The sequence below is a fragment of the Dreissena polymorpha genome, chromosome 6 (assembly GCF_020536995.1).
Source record: "Dreissena polymorpha isolate Duluth1 chromosome 6, UMN_Dpol_1.0, whole genome shotgun sequence".
Classification (NCBI taxonomy): Eukaryota; Metazoa; Mollusca; class Bivalvia; order Myida; family Dreissenidae; genus Dreissena; species Dreissena polymorpha.
This window is the reverse complement of record NC_068360.1, coordinates 62,862,657-62,883,062: the sequence shown is the minus strand read 5'-3', so window position 1 is coordinate 62,883,062 and position 20,406 is coordinate 62,862,657. Positions and strand designations below refer to the sequence as shown.

Sequence of the window (20,406 nt, the reverse complement as noted above, 5' to 3'; positions counted from 1 at the left end):
TGGTGAATCACCTACGTACCGATTGACAATTCTGATTGTCAAAATTAACGGCCATGAAGAAGGTCAATTACTTCAGTTATTAACACATCATTTTTGAAAGAAACCACACTTTAATTTACTGCATTTTGAGTACGTTTTTGATCCAGCTAATCCATAAAAAATACATGTATTCTGTTACAGAATTGTTTACAGTGATTTCCTAATGCGTTATTTGAAAATGTGTGCATGCAAAGAGGACATTCGGTAGACGACTTTTGCTGTCCAGTTTGGCAAGTTTTCAATACGACAAAGTCTTCAAGATTTTTGATAATATATACTCGTGTATTTTGTTGTTTTTATGTTTGAATGTCTGCCGGGTCATTTAACAATGTAACTCGTTTTAAACTTTTTTAACGATAAAATATATCGAGATTTATTCAAATAACAAAACAGGTAAAATGCCATGCTAACTTAGATCTTATTCTGGAAGTCATATTCCACAGAAGAAGGCACAAGAGCCTCACGACATGGTCATCATAAAAATATATAACAGTACTTTTTTTGCATGTAGCGTATGCCAGTCGAGTGAAGCGAAATTCCCTTCCACATGACCGCCACCCGTACATGACAGGCGTAACTTTTCTGTCTTAAGTTAAGGGATTGATACAAATCAATCCCTGCTTGGACAAAAATATATCTATACATACATTACATTAATATAAACCACATAATATGTTGACATTTCTATAATCATTAAGTCGACATATGAAAAAATGTCATGTTTATGCGGTTGCAATAAAATAATTTAAAGCCAATTAAAAGAAAATATTTTATCCTTATCTACAATCAGCTTTTAATGTGGAATGAATTTATCAATGTCTGACGAATTCTTGAAAAGTGGTTTCGTAGTTACTAGTCCAAATGTGCAACTTGAATAGATTGTATTTGTATGTATAGTTATGTATACATGTATTATGTAACCTTAAGGCTACCTATATCTTTTTACTCAAAAGTAACGTTAAAGAGGACGTGTAATCCCTTAAAAAACAAAACACTGACTTCATGTATTAATATATTTACATTAATTGTAAATTTTATTTTTATATTAAGTATAGTTTTCATTTTATTTTATATTAAATGTAATTATCATATATCATAATCATATTAGAATAGGAAATGGTTATCAAGAACAAAAAAATAAGTACATGTTTTTACAACTGTCTTTACCTACAGCAGGAAATACTTCGTAAGCAAATTCTTATTAACAAAAACGAAACAAAACATATATTTCGGTTGAGGTTAAAGACCTATAAATAAAAGAGAATTCGGTTCAGCAAAACACATTTCGCCAGTTCCAAGAATATAAATCAGGGTGAAAGGACAGTACGCAAAACTGATCGCAGGTCATTTATTCAGCACCTAGGAATTATAAAAATCTATGAATACCAGTTAATTGGTCACTGATTCACCAGAAAGAATATACATAAGAACTTGCCAAAAAAGGAAAAATCGATTAATACCACTTAGCAATTTTGTGGAAAACTACCTTACGGAAAGTCTGGAGATCTTTCACGATCAAAAGTTACACCCAATTTCTATGATTAGTATTTAAGCTGCGCGCAAAGCCGTATTTTTCTGTCTCGCTTTACAGAAATAAAATTGAACTGCCTTGGCAAGATCGTTGGTTTTGAATTAATATCATCAAACCATCAGACAAGGAATATATATATATATATATATATATATATATATATATATATATATATATATATATATATATATATATATATATATATATATATATATATATATATATATATATATATATATATATATGTATAATTAGTGCTAAACGCGGAAATGGAAATAGCATTTCATGAATAACATTAAACACACGAATAAACATCAAGATGTCCTTAAGTATCCAAAAGATCCCGTGTAAGAAATAAAATATAATCGGTAGTAATTAGGATCGATTAGAGACGCCTCAATAAATTTTTACCTGCTATGAAATAAAGACTTAGTGGTATGTGCTTGGTGTGTGACCTATCATGTACACTGCAAATCGGTCTCACACGAAAGACGCGCTTTTATGTGAGGGTAAAGCGATGTTGTGTTCGATGGGGGATAAATAGTTATTGCCTCACATCACTAAACCAGGAATGAACTCCTTTTGATATTAATATTACACATCGACCAAATATTTGCAATTACCTGAGTCGGATGAAACAATTATTTCATTTCCTTCATTGAACGGTAAGCATCCGAATGTTTACGTTAGGTTATGCATGCACACAGACAATCTAACTTTTAGTAATCATAGCATAAATTGAAATGACATATCAGACAACCATCAAAATGGAATGAACAAAAATAGCTATGTTTTACAACGGTATAAACATGATTGAAAGTAATGCAAATATCCTTAAGTAAAATGATTATAATCAATAGAATTAAACACACACATAGCTACAAAAGGCACGTACATATTCAATATATAGATAAACTTCAAATGTTTACTATTTTCATGTAAACATGGGGCGTAAACATTTCTGCAAATATTTTCAAAAATGCACCTCTTCAATAACAAAATAAAGGCAACTAAAATTGTAAACAATTGCCCATGGATACCACTTTAAGGAGCGAATACACAAAAAGGTTCGGCAGGAAGGATTTAACAAGCAAACAAAAGCTTTAAAAATATATGTAAATGTATAGGACAAACAAAAAACAATTAAATAATAAAATGTATAACAACCGCTACAATTTATTTTATTTTCACACAAATTTTATGCCAAAATGAGCTAACATGAGAGCTTACACAAAAACCTTACAATGTAGAAAAAAGCGAACGTCATGTCAGGTGCAAATCACGCTACAAACATACACTGTAAAACATATACAACAATGCAACGTTTATTTCCTGAGACGATATACTTGCTAGATTGTACATCAATACTGAATGGTCTGTTTTCTTCCCGGTGTGTCATTTACTATAAGTTGGGCACATTTTCTTTAATATATCTGATGTTATTGTCACAACCTTATCATTGTTGAAGGTATCACGACACCATTTCCCGACGCAAAAAGGATCGCATGCATTATTATTCGTGGAAATAACTTGATATCTTTCGGAGTACTGGTTTGAACACTTTTCAAATTTTGTACAAATCAGTTCACAACTGGTTACAGGCGCCGCACAATCGCATTCTGTAAAAAAGTGATCTATTGTTGATGCAAGTTCATAGTTACAACAGACTTTTTGCAAGAATGCGCTTGATTTAGAACACACGTTTATCTTTGGGTATTGACTAAGTTCCACCATATACATTATTTCAAAGTCACATTCTATTTCAACCACATTTATTGGAATACAGATGTCAAACAGAATATCCACTTTTTATTATTATGAACTATTATTATCTACCTTATTTTACATATGATCTTTAAAAATAATTCTTTCATTTACAGTTTATGCAATAAACATGTTTATTTTAGCCTGCAATTTTGATTAGATAACAATAAGCATGTTTACCAGACGAAATATCAGAACAAGCTGGCAGGCGGAAGTTGTGTTGTTTAGCAACGATGTCATCTTGATGTAGAACGCATGAAATGTCCATTGAACTATTTTGGCGTATCACACTGTCGCTGATTTCGAAAACGCAACTCTTGTTATGACCTCCGTTTGTCATCGGGGTTGTCGTACAAAATTTGGCATCATCTAATAATTTATTGAATAAGTACTGACAAGCTAGGTAATATAACGCTTGTTTTAAGATTATATTTTAAGGTACAATGTTTTGCAACATTGTTATTTTCAAATTACAAACGGAAATAAAACAAACATTAAAGTAGCGCGATGACGCGTTCGCGTGAATATTATTATGATAGATATATTAATGTCATTCGTTTCAAATCAATACAATAGTTAATAACGTTCTCTGTAAATATGCTTCCAACACGACTCCTTGATGTGACATACAACTCATTTCAACTTGTTAAAGTAATATTTATATTTCAATAATAAATATGTATTATCGAGGGTAATCAATACACCGGTTTCCCAATACCGCTTTGATATAGAAATTTGAAACTTAGTGATTAAATTTATTGTGAAAGCATGACATGGGCATGTTAAATTAAATGATTAAGAAGTACCCATAACACTTCATTATGTAGAAAGAAGGCATGAAAAGCTTTTGAAATATATAGAACCAGTTCGTTGACAAAGCGACCGCCAGTGACCCAAATACCGTCTTAGATGGCCTACCCCCGCCTTGTTTAAATTCTTGAAGGAATTTGTTATGCAAAAATTAGCCTGCCATCCATTATGGTCATCAACTCTATGACGTGTCATGAGAACTGCAGCTACCAAAAATTTAATAAATCAAACAAACGGACCAACAGACAAACCTACATGTTTCACTACAGTATGCCCATACACAGAACTCTTAAAGGGATCTTTTCACGTTTTGGTAAATTGACAAAATTGAAAAGTTGTTCCAGATTCCCAGATTCGCAAATTTTCGTTTTAGTTATAATATATGTGAGGCAACAGTAATACTGAACATTTACCATGGTCTAATATAGCCATTATATGCATCTTTTGACGATTAAATAACCTGCAAATTATAAAGCGTTGCAACGCGAAACGATTGAATAATATGTAGAGTTCTGTTGTTGTCGTGTAATTTTGTGAAACTACGAAGATTGCTTATATAAAGTATAAAGTACGTCTGTTGACATGCTTGGCAGGATGGCCGAGTGGTCTAATTGGTTTTTACTAAAGGACTCCGGGGGTCACTGGTTCGAGCCATGCTGCGGGCTACTTGTTTTTCTTTTTTTAATTTTAGTCTTGATTTTTTACATTTATCAGTATACAGCATTTAATGACAAACTTCAAAACATGCCAAAATCTGTGAAAAGGCCCCTTTAAGACTGTTCATGGAAATTTACTCAGACAATTATCTATTATTTTTTAATAAATGTTGAGTTGCTATGGCTACCTTCAGAAAGATACCCGAATCTCTCGACATCAACAGTCATTGCAAACTCACAACACGATGACGTCACTTCGCACGTGAATGTGAAGATTGATGACAAATTTGGATCACGTAGATCAAAGACTTGAGACACACGTGTCACCAAGGGATGATCTTGATAATTATAGGATATTTTTTATTAATCATGGAACATAGTGACAGGTAAATAGTAAAGTTCCTGAATAAATCATGTTCCCATGCTTTTAACAAACACGGTTTTGATCGGCCATTGTATTTTTGAAATGGACGACACAAGCAAATATACTAGATTAATTTAGTTACGGTGATACGAATTGACATGTAACAAAGTATTTCCTGAATTGGAGCCTAATTTGAAAATAACGAAATGGGTTTAAATATTGATGCATTAGAAAAGTTAACAGCCATGAGTAAAAAGTACATCGCTGATATATTAAGCTGGTATCATTCTGTTTTATTGTGCTAAGAGGCGCGTGCGCCTATTTTTGTTAACACATTTAGCCTAATTACAGATTGATGATAATAAAATTGTGTTTAAACACACGTCAATTTTGATATTTTGAAGAAAAGCGGTCTGAAGAAAAGCGACCGCGAAATTCACCTGATAAAAACTATAACATATTGACTATACGTGCTATCAAAATAGTCGGCGACATACTTGTATTGTTCCTTAATATTAAAATAATGGCAGAACTATGTATTTAATGAGTTTGAAATTGTATTATATGAAGATTCTCTTTCGAAGGTTCGACATCAGTTTATAATTATACAGGTTAATGTAACTAACCAGGTGACCGAAGGTCCAATTTGGTGCTTAGCACAATGTTCCCTCCTGTGTCAGACAGTGAAATAGATAGCGTCCCACGGATCAGACAGGTAACGATTGGACCGGTACAAGATAGTGTGCCTTCCGAAGCTTGAAATGTACAGTTTACCTAAAACATAAACCAGAAAAATAACCATATCCTAGAGAAATAGAATAAATGTAAAAATCTGTGGACATTTTGTGAATTCTATATTAAATATTAAACATTGATAACACAACTACACTCGCAATACAGTGACAAACATGCAAAAATGCGGGTATAAATGTAAACGAGGCCACGACCAAAGCACCCAAATTCCATAGAAGGGGTGGGGGCATGCGTTTACGGGACCTGATTGGGTTCAGGTGAGATTAGTTGGTACTTACTTCTAAAATGGCCTCGTTTTGGGACCTGACTTTCAAATGACAAACAGCTCTTCCATATGTCAAAGAGTTTGACAGGAAATACCTACCTATCGGTAATAAAGTTTATATGTGTACTTTAATATTATAGTTTTATAGCATGTTATTTGGTGCAATATAAGTGTGTTTTTTTGTAAATCACGTTAGTTACTGTAGCATTAAAATAATGCTGTTTGAAAAATCTGCCGACCAACTGAATCAATTCACATAAGATCCCGATGATTGGTTGTGGGGTGGCTGATATACGAGATAATATAATGTTTATCAGCCCTTTTCAGTAATATTTTAATGAATTTAATTTATTATATAACATGTCGACCTTATTCTGACATGAACGTTTGTTAACCATTCTTTTTTCCTCTTTTCAGATGATACAGATCTTAGAGGGCGTAAATAACTGCATCTTTCGTTGTAGTATATGTAACTAGGAATTTAGAAATATACCTTTCCCCATTCATGGACCATGAGTGTAGAATATGCCAGAAAAATCATTCAGCAGCAGATAAAGACACATGAACGATACAAAACAATGTGCAGCTGTTTGTAGTGTTGTTTTTATAAAGTCTACGTAGACTTATCTTGAATATAGTTGCTTTGAGTGCTACCTAATTACACGTTTCGTTCCGTATATGCCATGATCCTAGTTTCCTACCTTTTTATATTAAAATAAACCATTAACTGCCTTACATTATTTCTTCCCATTATGTTTCGGCATACATTTCAAGTGTACTCAGCACTTATTTACATAATAAATATTTGTCGGAATGAATTTGTTAGGCATTGGAAAAATTAGCATTACTTACGATTAGAAGGCAATGTAAGGAACAAACGTAACAACCTATCTAGGTGAACCAATACTTTATTTCCTAAATACTACAGTCTTAAATAATATGTTTTCACATAAGTATTAAGAGAAACAAGGGACAAAATTGTCACAAAATCGGGGTTTCAATTAAAAAAAAAAAGTCCGATAAAGGGAGACAATTTAAATAGTGCATTTCTACAGATTGTTTCTAGTTACTTGTTCCTAGTTTTCCCCTTGTGTCAAATTCCATCTATGTTTAGTCGTGGTGACCTTGACATTGGAGATATCGACGTAATTCCTTCGCATGACACACCGTCCGATGATTGTTTTATAAGGGTACCAAGTAATTATAAAATCTAACCAAGAATGCCATAGTTATGGTCCGGACAAAATCGTTTGTGGCCATTTCTGACCTTTGAACTGTAAGTGTGGCCTTGACCTTGGAGATATCGACGTAATTCTTGAAGTGACACACCATCCAATGATGGTGAACAAATGTGCAAAATCATTTTAAAATCTCACAATGAACGACATAGGTATGGCCCGGACAAGCTTGTTCCGCCCGCCCGCCGACATTCGCCAATCTAATAACCAGTATTTATCCTTCGGAAAACCTGGTTAATAAAATACATGTATATATTGATCACTTCTTCTGTAATCATATCCTGTATTGTATTTGCACAAATCTCTCTATCCACTACAAGTTCACTTTTCGCGATTATGATATATTCACCTCCTACAGAACTTGTTTAAACGTATGTCGTTCAAAATGTGTCATATCAGAGTAACATACATGTTTCAGTATCATTGTGGCAAAACGCGTTAAATGTTATCGATTTCAATAAAAGTTTATATTTTAGTTTGCAAATTTAAAAACTATTTACTGATATGCATCTTTTAATCTAGCGTCAGGTATTCCAAATAGCTTCAGGTATTCCGAATCGTGATAATAGTAGTATTTTTGTCTCTTCACATATGTAATAATATCGAACCGGCTATACCCCTTTTTGTGCTTTATTACACTTATATTGCACGTGTATGTCATTGTTTTGTGTGTTTAATTTGCTAGGTACTTAGACACCAAGTTTTTTTTTAGAGCGGTACACACTTTGTTAAGCTTTCTTTTTTATCTTGGCGTCCTAAACATCAAAAAATGGGGCCTTGGTACCTGAGAAAAGTAAGCATAACATTTTGTTCAGTACGCACATTATTTAGTTATGGGCATATCCAAACATAAGTATGTTCATATGTGTTAAAATAAACATGTTAAAACTCTGTAAATAATTCCGCCAAATGCCGTATATGACGCGCACCAGATGTAAGGATGTGAGAAAACATTCAAATCAATGTTCATGTCACCTTTGAGCTAATGACTTAAAACAAGACAAACCCAAATATACTACATACTGGGTCAACTGAAAAAGAATTTTAAAAATATTAACAGTTGAACTCTTATAATAAAAACTTCTTCAAAACATTCGCATCAATGCGGAATTCATTCACGACAATTATTTTGTGCAAAACCTTGTAATATGGGTATAAACTGTGTTTGTCGTATTGAAGTCATGTTCCAGAAAGTGATATTTGTACATCCAAAATTGCGAAAGAAAAGTAATTAAACAACACTTTTCTGGGCGGTTTTCCTTCAATTACTCTTTTATTCCGACGTCCAAGATCTGAAAAGAAAAAAACCGAGGGAAGCATAAACGCCGTAGAGCCAAAAGGGTGTATTCACTGAAAAAAAAATATACATATAAATGTTTTAACCTGGGTAAAATACATGCAATTCCTTGGCGGAAATCACGAAAACGGCGCCGATTAGGAAGTCAGTTTCAGCTAACCTCATTCAAACCCAATAAGCTTCCGTATACGCATGCCCCCTGCTATGGCACATATCATGCGTATGTCATGGATTGTTTTGCATATGATTAAACTAGAGCCCATTTACGCGCTTGATTTCAACATTATCTTGTCTAAACATGACTATTTTTTAACTTATAAATAAATAAATATATACATGTAGTTATATAAAATAAGTTCATGTATATTTTTAAACATGTTTTGATTCAGATAGAAACATGAGCATAACCAATTCCGAGACCTAAGATTTAATTTATGATAGTGAGAAAAAATAGTATTATCATGTTTTATAATTATTTGCACACTTCCACATACTTGTGAAATGATTCGGTCATCTAGAGCTAAGTACGTGTACTTGGCGTCTATATCGGTGAACGCGTCTGCTGGAACCGTACTATCAACGTAACACGTGACTCCTAATGGTTTCCCCATGGTATACTCTGTCAGTGTGCACGTACCTACTGTCATGATGACATTGATACAAAACATGTCTAGCAATATTGTCATTATGAAGAGCTGATATTATTTTCTTAAGAGCACAATCTTTGTCTGATGATTTGACATAAAGTATATCGAAGAAGCAATATGTTTGTTTGTTTCCAGTTTCAAACCTTAAGTTCGTAAATCGGATTCAGAGGAAGACCCTTGCAACATAAATTTTGGGATAAAAGTTTACGTTAAAAACGTATATTATTTGCACGTGCATCAATGCTCATATTGTTCATTTATTCTATGATTGTCGGATACACGAAAACAAGGTAACTTTCCGTCTTTTATGCATTTTATTTACGGAGCCTTATGAAGCTTGCCTTATTTTTAGTGTTATTTGTAGTTAAATATTTTGTTTCTCTTGCTTGTTAAGATGCGTACAAACGTTAATCACAAACGCGTAAATGTTCAGTTTTGATATCAAATAAATCGACGTATTTGTCACACCTACCTGTGTTCACGGGAGGATCTGAAAATAGAAAAAAAGCATGGGCTGATTTAGAGCACAGCGAAAGAAGCGTTAAATATCAAATGACATTAACATGATTCAAAAAAAAAGAAGTCAGAGAACTAGCAGTATGTGTTTGCTTTTTTAAAAATTGAAGCATTCCAAACGCATGTGAATGGTCCTTTCACTTTAACAAACCTTGTGTTTCATTTTATTAAAAACACATTTAATATATAAACCAGCGAACATATATGCTTACTGTTCTTGTTCCGGTTTCGACTCACTTCGATGGAAACGACGACACATACCACAAGTACCACACACACAAGTATTATTATTCCAAATGCGCTCTTTTGTTTCTTCAATATAAATAGTAAACATTAAACAAAGAGAAAACTTTTTGTACAAAACATGCATTCATCTGCACAAACAGTAAAACTGTACTGAAGACAAGCACCTACAAATTGTCACATTTCAATTAAGGCAAAGTTGTATAAAAATGCCGGCATTTATAAGCTTATATTTTTATTAATACATATAGCTATAGTTCTCACACATATTTTGATCACCAGTTATGTATACTCACTTTCGAAACTGAACATGTACGATTCGCTGAATGGGTAGAGTTTTCCGCAAACTGTAATAAAAAAAACGGTTTAAATGGGTATAGCTTTATTTAGCAGCCACACATTATTATAATTATAATGAAAATTATTAGTAGTAGTAGCAGTAGAAACAGAGTATGATGTAACACACAAAATATAACGTGTCTTTCCCAAATATACCTTATCTTTCCCGTGTTGTATCAGATAAGATTTAAAAACTATTTCAGTGTATAAATATACATAAATTATATTACTCTAGAGCGTGAGTGGCCAGTTTTGAACCCAGTGACATTATTTTAAAAATCTTTGTAGGTGGCCACAATCTGATGCCACGTAATACAAATCAAGTTATGGGAATAAGTTGTCATGTTAAACAAATTAGTGACCCTTGGGGCATGGTAAGTGTTGTCCGAAGACATAATCTAAACAATTTTATAAAAGATGATTTCTTTGTTTTACATTTATCAACGTTCCTCGAATTCCGAAAAAAATTGTTTTTAGTTATCAATTGTAAGTCCATATAAATCATTTCATGTGACCACTGGACATTTACCAGCTTAAGACTAAGAGGCATGATGTGAACAGACTTTGTAAAGGCAACTATGCTATGTTACACACCCAACCTCTTGTTTCAAATGCGATTGATTTTATAGTTAATTACTTTACAATCGTTATCTATCATGCGACCATAGATCCAGTTTTGACCACTGGGGTATAATGTAAACAAACATAACCTGATGATACACACTAAATAATAAATCTCCAAGACCTGTGATTTCTGTGAACAGATGTTTTAAGTTATTAATTGTATGTCTACATAATAAATGTGACCCCTCGAAAATTACCAGTTTTGCCATCAGGGGATTGATTGGAATAAAGGAGATTGTTTAAGTTTATTTCTATACAGGTCTTCATAAATCATGTTACCCTGAGGCGTGACCAGTTTTGACCCCAGCCGAATGATTTGTTTAAATTAGTATGGATATATTATCTCACCTTAGAGCGTGGCCATTTTCGGCTCCATGTGCACGATTTTACTAATAATATAGAGATGTAGAGAGATTCAAAGTAAGCCTGCATTAATTACGTGCCCACTGGAGAACGGACAGTTTTAACAACAGGTGCATGCGATTATCAAGCTCTGTACAGGATCATTACCTGATGTACACACCAAACATCGAAACTCACGATTTTAACAAACTTTGTAGGTGACCACTATACTATCTTACTTACCAACAATTAAATCTTTTACATTTGTAGTTTCAACGGAGAACATTATTGAAGAAAATTACGATATAATTCTTTGTAAGGCATGTGACCCTTGCGTTGTGATCAGGTTTGAACCTAGATTCACGATTTGAACAAATGTTGTAATTGATAAATCTGATGTTACATATCAGAAGGCCTTTAAAAGTAATCTACTATATAAGCAAATATCGAATCATTTTACTCATGGTGCGTTGCCAGTGTCGACCCTATGGGCATCATTTGAATAAACCTAGCAGAGTACCACTATCCGATGTTTCATTCCAAATGTAAAGTACCTTTCCTCACCGGTTCCAGCGAAGATTTAAACAATAATTTTTGTATAAATCTATGTAAGCCGGTGAGCCCGTGTTTTACATAGAAGAATATTTTTTAAATTTCTTAATCTATTTTCAGCTGTAGTAACTTACAAATGCAGCGGACCATAAAGATTCGAACAAATTTGAAGAGGTTTTGTAACATTTTGCTCAAGCAATTAAGAAGGAGATGTGGTTAAAAAGAAAAGTGGACGCAGAGCAAAAATCGGACGAAGCATGGCAAACAAAATGCAGTCCAAAAGCTCATCCCGTGCATTACCTGCAAAGGAACTCATTATTTTGGTATCATACTCTGTACTTAAGTTTTTTTTCCTTTAGTATAGTTAAATTAGTGTACATCAAACGCCTTAGGCTTATAGATTGTATTAAAATCCCGTTAATTATTATTATTTCTGTAACTTGTCATATATTGATCTAAACTATATTTAAAGCGTGAAAAGAAGCATTGAATTTATTTCTCAACAATTGAAAAAAAATATGAATACACTAAACGGAAAACCATCAGGTCAGCAATTATGTTGTGGACAGCTGTAGACCTAATAATCCAATAATTTCAGTAAGTGCACTTGTGTAAAAGATATTCGATGGACCACAACCAATAGTATCTATTTTAATGCAAGTAACTTAATTTATAGACACGTGGCTGTATACTCACTTCGGTAACTGAATTGTCAGCATGCACAGATGTGATAGACAGACTGCATTCCGGTGACTGAAAAGCAAAAATTGTTAAATTGGATTGTCCTCTCGTCGACCAGTATTTACAGCCACTTATATAATAACATATTAAACAATTTCGTATGTAACATAGCATGTTTGTATGTGATTTTGTAGTAGAGGATACGCACACCTCAAAAAAATAATAACTTATTACCTGAAGATTATAATGTTGACACGATATTACCAAGGAAAACGCAAGATATTCATACTAATGCAAATGGTTATTTGTTATTTGATTTTCCCAAGCAAACAGGTCTACGGATTGCAAATGGTAGAGTCTGTAATTGTACAGGTACTTATACATATGTGGGCAGTGCAGGCTCGAGTGTAGTTGATTATTGTATAGTCAGTGAAAAAATGTTACCACTTTTTGTAAACTTGTATATACACGGGCCTAGTATTGTTTCTGACCATTGTAGCATAGAATTTGCCATTCAGGGGCAGATAAATCCTGATGATATGGATTGTTATGATACAACTGAAAATACAAATAGTCATACACATTTTTATTATAGATGGAATGCAGATAAAAAATATCTTTTTCAGGAATCAATACCCAGTGATATTTTCAAAAATAAACTGCAGGATTTAAATAGTAATATTGATTGTATTAGCTTAAGTTAAGATGTTGATAATTGTATTGATAGCTTTGTATCGTGTATAGATAATGTATGTAAACCACTATTTGGTAAAACTTCTACATCGCGAAATAATAACGAAAATCTTAAGGTCAGTGGTGCTTCTACAACACCGTCATATTTATGTAATGATGTTTGTGAGGCTAACAGAGTCGTTTTTTATAAAAAACTAAACCATTATATAAAAAAAACATAGCGATGTTAATAGAATTGAAATGATCAGGGCTAGAAGTGTATACAAAAAGAGTGTTAGATCATTTAACTATGAACAAGACAAGAGCACCGCATAACGGGTGCCACGCTCGGCTGCGAAAGCTTGTCAGAATTTATTATTTTCTTTTAGAGGTCACAGTGACCTTGACCATTGCACTAGTGACCCAACAAGAGATGTGTTTGTCAGAAACACAATGCCCTCTACTGTTGAAATAAAATTTATATTTATCATTTGACAGGTATAGAAATCATCTCTCTTTAAAGGTAATTACTTCCCTTGAATTTTGTCAAATCCAACCGGGGGGACGGTCTCACAGTCAATTATGACCATGTCAGACATCACTGACAACCAAGGCCTGTGGTTTCTATCTATCTATCTATATATACTGCCAAGCGCTCTTTATAGCATTATAGGCAGAGGGACATTATCGAGTCCGTTTCCTGGAAAGAACCGGTACTAGGTGTCTATGGAGGAGATAATGAGAACGCTCCCGGAGTGGGTACAAACCCACGAACGCTAGGCGGACACCTCATCCACTACACCACCGCGACTGTTTAAAAGAGATCATAACCAGAGTTGATCTAGTATCTATGGACATAAGTCCACAGGTATGTAAAGAACATCAAAGAAATTATAATTATATCATTAAGAAAAAACTTTTACAAATCAATCATTTGGGTTATAAATAATCAAAATAATAAATCTGTACAGTAACTGGGAAAAGAACTTCAATTCTTGGTAAGGAAATATTTAATATGAGATTTATAATTATATAAATGACTTCCCTTGAAAATAATTGTCTGTAGCAAATCTCTATTTTTAGTAGCAAATAATTAAAAGCCACTAGTGTGACTGTAGATTCACAACTCAAAATGTGCAGCTCCATGAGATACACATGCATGCCAAATATATAAAGTGGCTATGTTCAATATTGAATAATTTTCTCCCTTTTTAAAGCTTATTACTTCCCATAAATCTGTATTTTTTACCATAGATCTTAAAGAATGACCTTGACCTTGAACTTTTACCACAATGTGTTTGTCAGAAACACAATGCCGCCTACTGCGTGGCTTTGATTTATTTAACAAAAATATATACGTGGGCAGGTCAGATAACTATGTCCATTTAAAGCTTATTACTTCCCTTGACTTTGTTTTTTCGACCCTAAACCTTGAAGGATGACGTTCACCTTGAAATTTTACCAATCAAAATGGGCAGCTCCATGAGATACACATGCATGCCAAATATCAAGGTGCTATCTTCAATATTTAAAAAGTTATGGCCAATGTTAAGGTTTAAGCACGACGCCTACGGCGGACGTCGGACGGCGGATGTCGGACGGCGGACGACGAGCTGGCTATGACAATAGCTTGGGTTTTCTCCGAAAACGGTCTCGCTAATAAAACTAAAACACCAAAATTATTGTCTGCACGTTTTCAGTAATGCCAAAGAATATTGGATAATTAAAAAAAAATGAAATGTACCTAAGGGTCCGAAAGGTACATCTTTAGACACTTTTTCTGAATATTTTAGAGCTATAAACAACCCTGATAGTATATTTTTTCAAGCAGACGAAGATGTAATTGATTTCACAAATAGAACGGCCGAAGATGAATTAAAATTATGTTTAATGAATTGGATGTGCCATTTTCAAATGCAGACGTATTGAAATGTATTTCAGAACTAAAGTTGGGGCGAAGTGCAAGGCCCGGTTGTATTTTAAATGAATTTTTAGTGTATTGTAAAAATGTATTAGTTGATGGCATTGTGAAACTGTTCAATAAGAGTTTAGACTGTAACTATTTCCCTTCATGTTGGAGGGAAGGCTACATTGTACCTATCTATAAGAAAGGCAGTCAAATGTAACGAATTTTAGAGGAATAACATTACTCAGTGTTGTTGGCAAATTATTTATAAGACTTTACAAATTGGGCAGAGGAAACCTATATTTATGTAGAAGCACAAGCTGGTTTTAGGACTGATATGGGAACTAGGGACAATATCTTTGTATTACATGGTTTAATTACCCATATAATTAATCAAAACAAACAGTTATTTTGTGTTTTTATTGATTTTTCTAAAGCGTTCGATTATTTGGTTAGACCAAACATTTGGTACAACTTATGCAAACTGGGTATTATTGGTAAGCTGTTTAATGATATCAAATCTATGTATAAGCAAGTACGCTCATGTGTTAAACTAAATTGTGAAACTGGAGAGATGTTTGAAAGCTTTTTAGAAGTACGTCAAGGCGAGTGTTTAAGTCCTTTTATCTTTGCTATGTATTTAAATGACCTAGAAGATGAACTTTTCTTAAAAGGTGCTGAAGGTGTTGATATTGGTACTCTTAAGATGTTTCAGTTAATGTATGCAGATGACATTGTGATTTTCGCAAATTCAGCAGAAGAACTGCAAAACAATCTAGATATTTTATCGACATATTGTGACAGATGGAAATTAACTTTTTATTGAGATAAAACCAAGGTACTTATATTCAGAAAAGGTGGTAGACTTCCAAATAATCTAAACTTTTATTATGATGGAAGCCATATAGAAATTGTGAATAAGTATTCTTATCTCGGTATAATATTTACATCAGGAGGTTCATTCACGAAATCACATGGGACATTGTCCGGTCAGGCTCTTAAAGCGATATTTAAACTCAGGAAATATTTGTACAGTTGCGTTAATATTACTGTTGAACATATTTTAGATCTCTTTGAAAAGATAGTTAAACCAATACTGTTCTATAGTGCTGAGGTTGGGGATTTGCTCAAGCAACGCCGATTGAAAGAGTGCATATAAAGTTTTGCAAGTCTGTATTAAGTGTTAAATGTAACACTCAAAACGATTTTATTTATGATGATCTTGGCCGAATGGATTTACATTTCCAGAGGTCTGTTTGTATTGTTAAATATTGGTTGAAGATCACTGGCTGTAGTGATAGAAAATATGTGTAATGCATTTACAATACTATGTTAAATGATATTGATTAAAACCCACGTAAGCAAAACTTGGCTTCACTTGTTAAAGATACGTTGTGTTGATTAGGTTTCTATCATGTATGGCTGCAACAGAGTGTTAGAAATAATAACCAGTTTATTAGTGTATTTAAACAAAGTGTTAAGGACATATTTGTACAGGACTGGCATAGTAGATTGAAAATTTCATCTCTGGCGATATTCTATTACACTTTCTGTAATTTCGAATTTCAACCATATCTTAAACATGTTAATGTTTAATGCTATAGAAATGCTCTTTCAAAGTTACGAATGTCATCACATAGAGTAAATATTGAAACAGGTAGATGGAATAGAACGCCAAGGGAACAAAGGCTATGTAACAAATAAAATAAATTAGAGGACGAATTTCATTTTCTTTTTTAGTGTAAGCTATATGATAGTGTGCGAGGAAAATATCTTAAGCAGTATTACTGTCATAGACCACATATGTTTAAAACTGTCGAGCTGATTAGAAATGATAAGTGTGTATAGTACGAAACCTAGCTGTATATGTAAGCAAAGCCTTCGAACTGAGAAAAGCACATTATACAATGCATTAATATTTATATCGTTTATTGTATAGTATAAACTTTAATTCACCATCAGTTTCCTGATTCACTTGCCCGTATATCAAAATTGCAATCGTTGTCGGTGTTACTGGAGTCTCTGCATTGCAAATATATGCATAAATAATTATCCGACACCATAATGCCAAAGTATTAAGCGCCGTACGTGTATTACATGACTACAGATAAATGTTTAATTATGTACACAGTGATTTATAAAAAAAGAATCGTTTTAACCCATGGTGATGTATACATATTGTATAATATAAGTGTGGTAGGATCATATGCATGTAAAAGATGGATCCATTATTGGATGTAGTGATGAAACATGTTCAATTATTTCAGTAAAATATATTGCAACAAAAGGATACAATCGGTGATTAAGATTTTTAATATTTTATTTTGAATCTCGAATATTAAACCATATCAACTAAGTCTAGCAGTTTTGGTATTCTGAACGTATCATTTAGTAAGAGAGAAAACTCTTTTGTTCTTTGTGAGAATGATTGGAAGAGTTAGCTTTCCTTTCTGCACTCGTTAGATGGTCGCGTAGCGACCAGCTATGTTGTTACTCAAAAGTTCAAGTCGGTTCGGCTTATCTACGGATAGCCTACTACCTGCCACATCCACGCGAGAAAGAGTTGTATAATGTATGCAACAGGTTTGAATTCTCCAACTATATTCATTCACAAATGGAAACATTATATGAATATTGTGTTAAATGTAATAGTTTCGAAAGGAGCTTATATAGAAAATACTCAATAAACAATGATTGTATTATACATGTCGCAGAAGAGATTGTTTATATATGATTAAGATTGTTTATGAATGATAAAAATAGTCCACTTTCTGCTGCGTCTTCATGACGTAGTATTTTTGCTCAGCCCATTCATAATCTGAGGCTATTAATAGATGCGGCTGCTGATAAACAAGGGAGAGTCCAATTGCACGGGTATCAGGTTACGCTTGTTAATCTTAGGCTATTGATAGATTCGAGAAAACAACGCAATTGTATAAGGTTACGCTTGTTTATATTCTCAATTTATACAACGTTGAACATAACATCAGGGATACGATAGACAAAAACAAAAATACTTCATACTCGCTAAAACCGAATATAGCAAACAATTAAATATAACACGAATGATCTTCGTAACCTCGTTCATGCTTCTACAGCGCGGATTTCTGGGAAACGTTCTTTTGTTTTCAACAGATAGCGGCGATCTTTTATATATATATATGATGAGCGCATATGGAATAAGACCAACTTTCGCATGACGAGGGTCATTAAAAATCTCATTGCGAATTGTAAATGGCCAATTTTAGCACAATGCTTTTCGATACAAAATTGAATTCAACATAGCAAACTTGTAAATAAGGGCAGCCTATCCAGGCGTTCAGGAACGATTTCCAGACGTGCTGAAGGAGTACGGCAAACATTGTGGTTGGATAATAAAACGATTTTCTTCTTATCGTGACACTATACTATTTTGGTAATGATTGTTTTCTCATTTTGAAGGTAAAACTGAAATTCTGCAAAAGAGATTTTAACGCGTGATTGTAACTGGGCCACAATTTGTGTCGTTTGAACATTCAAAGAGTAGTCCGGAATTCCTTACACTGAACAATGCTACATCCTTTGCGCTGAGCACAGACACAGTGATGTAGCCAAAGTTCAGAGGTTTTATCTCGAATCAGCCTATGAAATATTCGAAAATATCCATGCGTATCTGCTGGCGTTATGTGAAAGTCATTAAGATGAAGGCTGAGTAAAACAGCTATGCCGAAAAAGCGCATGAGTGCTCTATACCTATGTTTAGGTAAGAGTTGTTGACACCGTGTGAACTGCTAGGGTTACAAGTAATGCATCAACAACAATGTACGGGTAACCAGGGCAGTCTTGATGACTACCTAACGCGTGAGTAAAAAGTATTGCTCGCAGATTTATTATTTATTTTCGTCAATGATCTTCTTGTTTATTTTGAATTTGTATATGGTGTCAAAAATCTTAAGTTTTGTAAAGTGAATTTTCATCATGAAATTACATTCTTAGTGAGATAGGTATTCGATATTTCAACAATATTCATTTAATATGATGGTGAATGCAAATTGTCTTTATATTCAGCTCTCACTGCCATTTTCATCATACTTTCTATGCTTTCAGAACGTCCAAAAAAGGCCATGTTGTTTTTATTTTGTCTAAGTTATCTCTATGAAATTAATAGGATGATAAAAAGTGCACACAAAGCTCGACCCGTGCGTTATAACACACTCTTCATAAATGTGATTGGCGTGTGTTAATTTCAAACTTGCGATTAATTTTGAAAAATGAATTGCGTCTTAAATTATGCAATAGCGAACAACTTTAGTGCCTTCAGCGCTTTGATTTTTCTTATAATCGCCATATTCGATGATAACAGGGTTATTGATGAAATAGTTTATTTAAGTCTCATCACCTAAGAATTATTGTACTTATGTTTACGTAACATGATATGAATATTACATCATTTTATGTGAATATTACATCATTATTTGTGATATAAATTTATATGAATATTACGATTTGTATTGAACAAGGTCTATGATGTAATATGAATATTACATCATATCATTATATGTAATATGATATAATATGAATATAACATCATATGTGATTTGTGTTGAACAATGATCATAATATAATATGAATATTACATCATAATATGTGATATGTGTTGAACAAGGTCGATAATATAATATAAATATTACATCATTATATATGATATGATATAATATGAATATTGCATTATGATATGTGATATGTGTTGAACTAGGTCCATAATATAATATGAATAGTACATTATTATATGTGATATGATATAATATGAATATTACATCATGATTTGTGATATGTGTTGAAAAAGGTCCACAATATAATATGAACATTACATCACTTATGTGATATGTGTTGAACAAGGATCATAATATAATATGAATATTACATCATGATATGTGATATATGTGATGTTAAGATAATGTGTTGTTAGTTGATTCCAGGAAATAAGATATTGCAAATATTTCCGTGTTCATGATCGGCGCTCTGAGTATTTGTATTGAAGAACATACAGTTTATTTTAAATTTGATATTTTGAACTTGATATTAGATGTGCAGTGAGATGTTAGTTTACGTTCTACGTAAAACGAATTTGTGATAATGATTTTGAAAGTGTTATTCTTTATTAACAATTTTTGTAGAACATGCTTTC

At 33.1% G+C, this 20,406-nt stretch overlaps 1 protein-coding gene across 6 annotated transcripts in view; it reads right to left on the bottom strand.

The window, feature by feature from the left end:
- Nucleotides 1-1,826: 1,826 nt before the first annotated feature.
- The window catches only part of LOC127835298 (uncharacterized), a 35,495-nt gene continuing 16,915 nt past the window's right edge, over nucleotides 1,827-20,406 (bottom strand). For all 6 annotated transcript variants that reach the window (XM_052361648.1, XM_052361652.1, XM_052361649.1 and 3 more), the window contains 9 exons: nucleotides 12,677-12,733; nucleotides 10,420-10,470; nucleotides 10,093-10,192; nucleotides 9,837-9,854; nucleotides 9,212-9,357; nucleotides 5,791-5,938; nucleotides 4,989-5,138; nucleotides 3,515-3,703; nucleotides 1,827-3,189 (listed from right to left, as the gene is read on the bottom strand). In XM_052361648.1, the coding sequence (XP_052217608.1) occupies nucleotides 2,966-3,189; nucleotides 3,515-3,703; nucleotides 4,989-5,138; nucleotides 5,791-5,938; nucleotides 9,212-9,357; nucleotides 9,837-9,854; nucleotides 10,093-10,192; nucleotides 10,420-10,470; nucleotides 12,677-12,733 (1,083 nt within the window). In that variant the 3' untranslated portion in view covers nucleotides 1,827-2,965. The remainder of the gene's footprint in view (nucleotides 3,190-3,514; nucleotides 3,704-4,988; nucleotides 5,139-5,790; nucleotides 5,939-9,211; nucleotides 9,358-9,836; nucleotides 9,855-10,092; nucleotides 10,193-10,419; nucleotides 10,471-12,676; nucleotides 12,734-20,406) is intronic.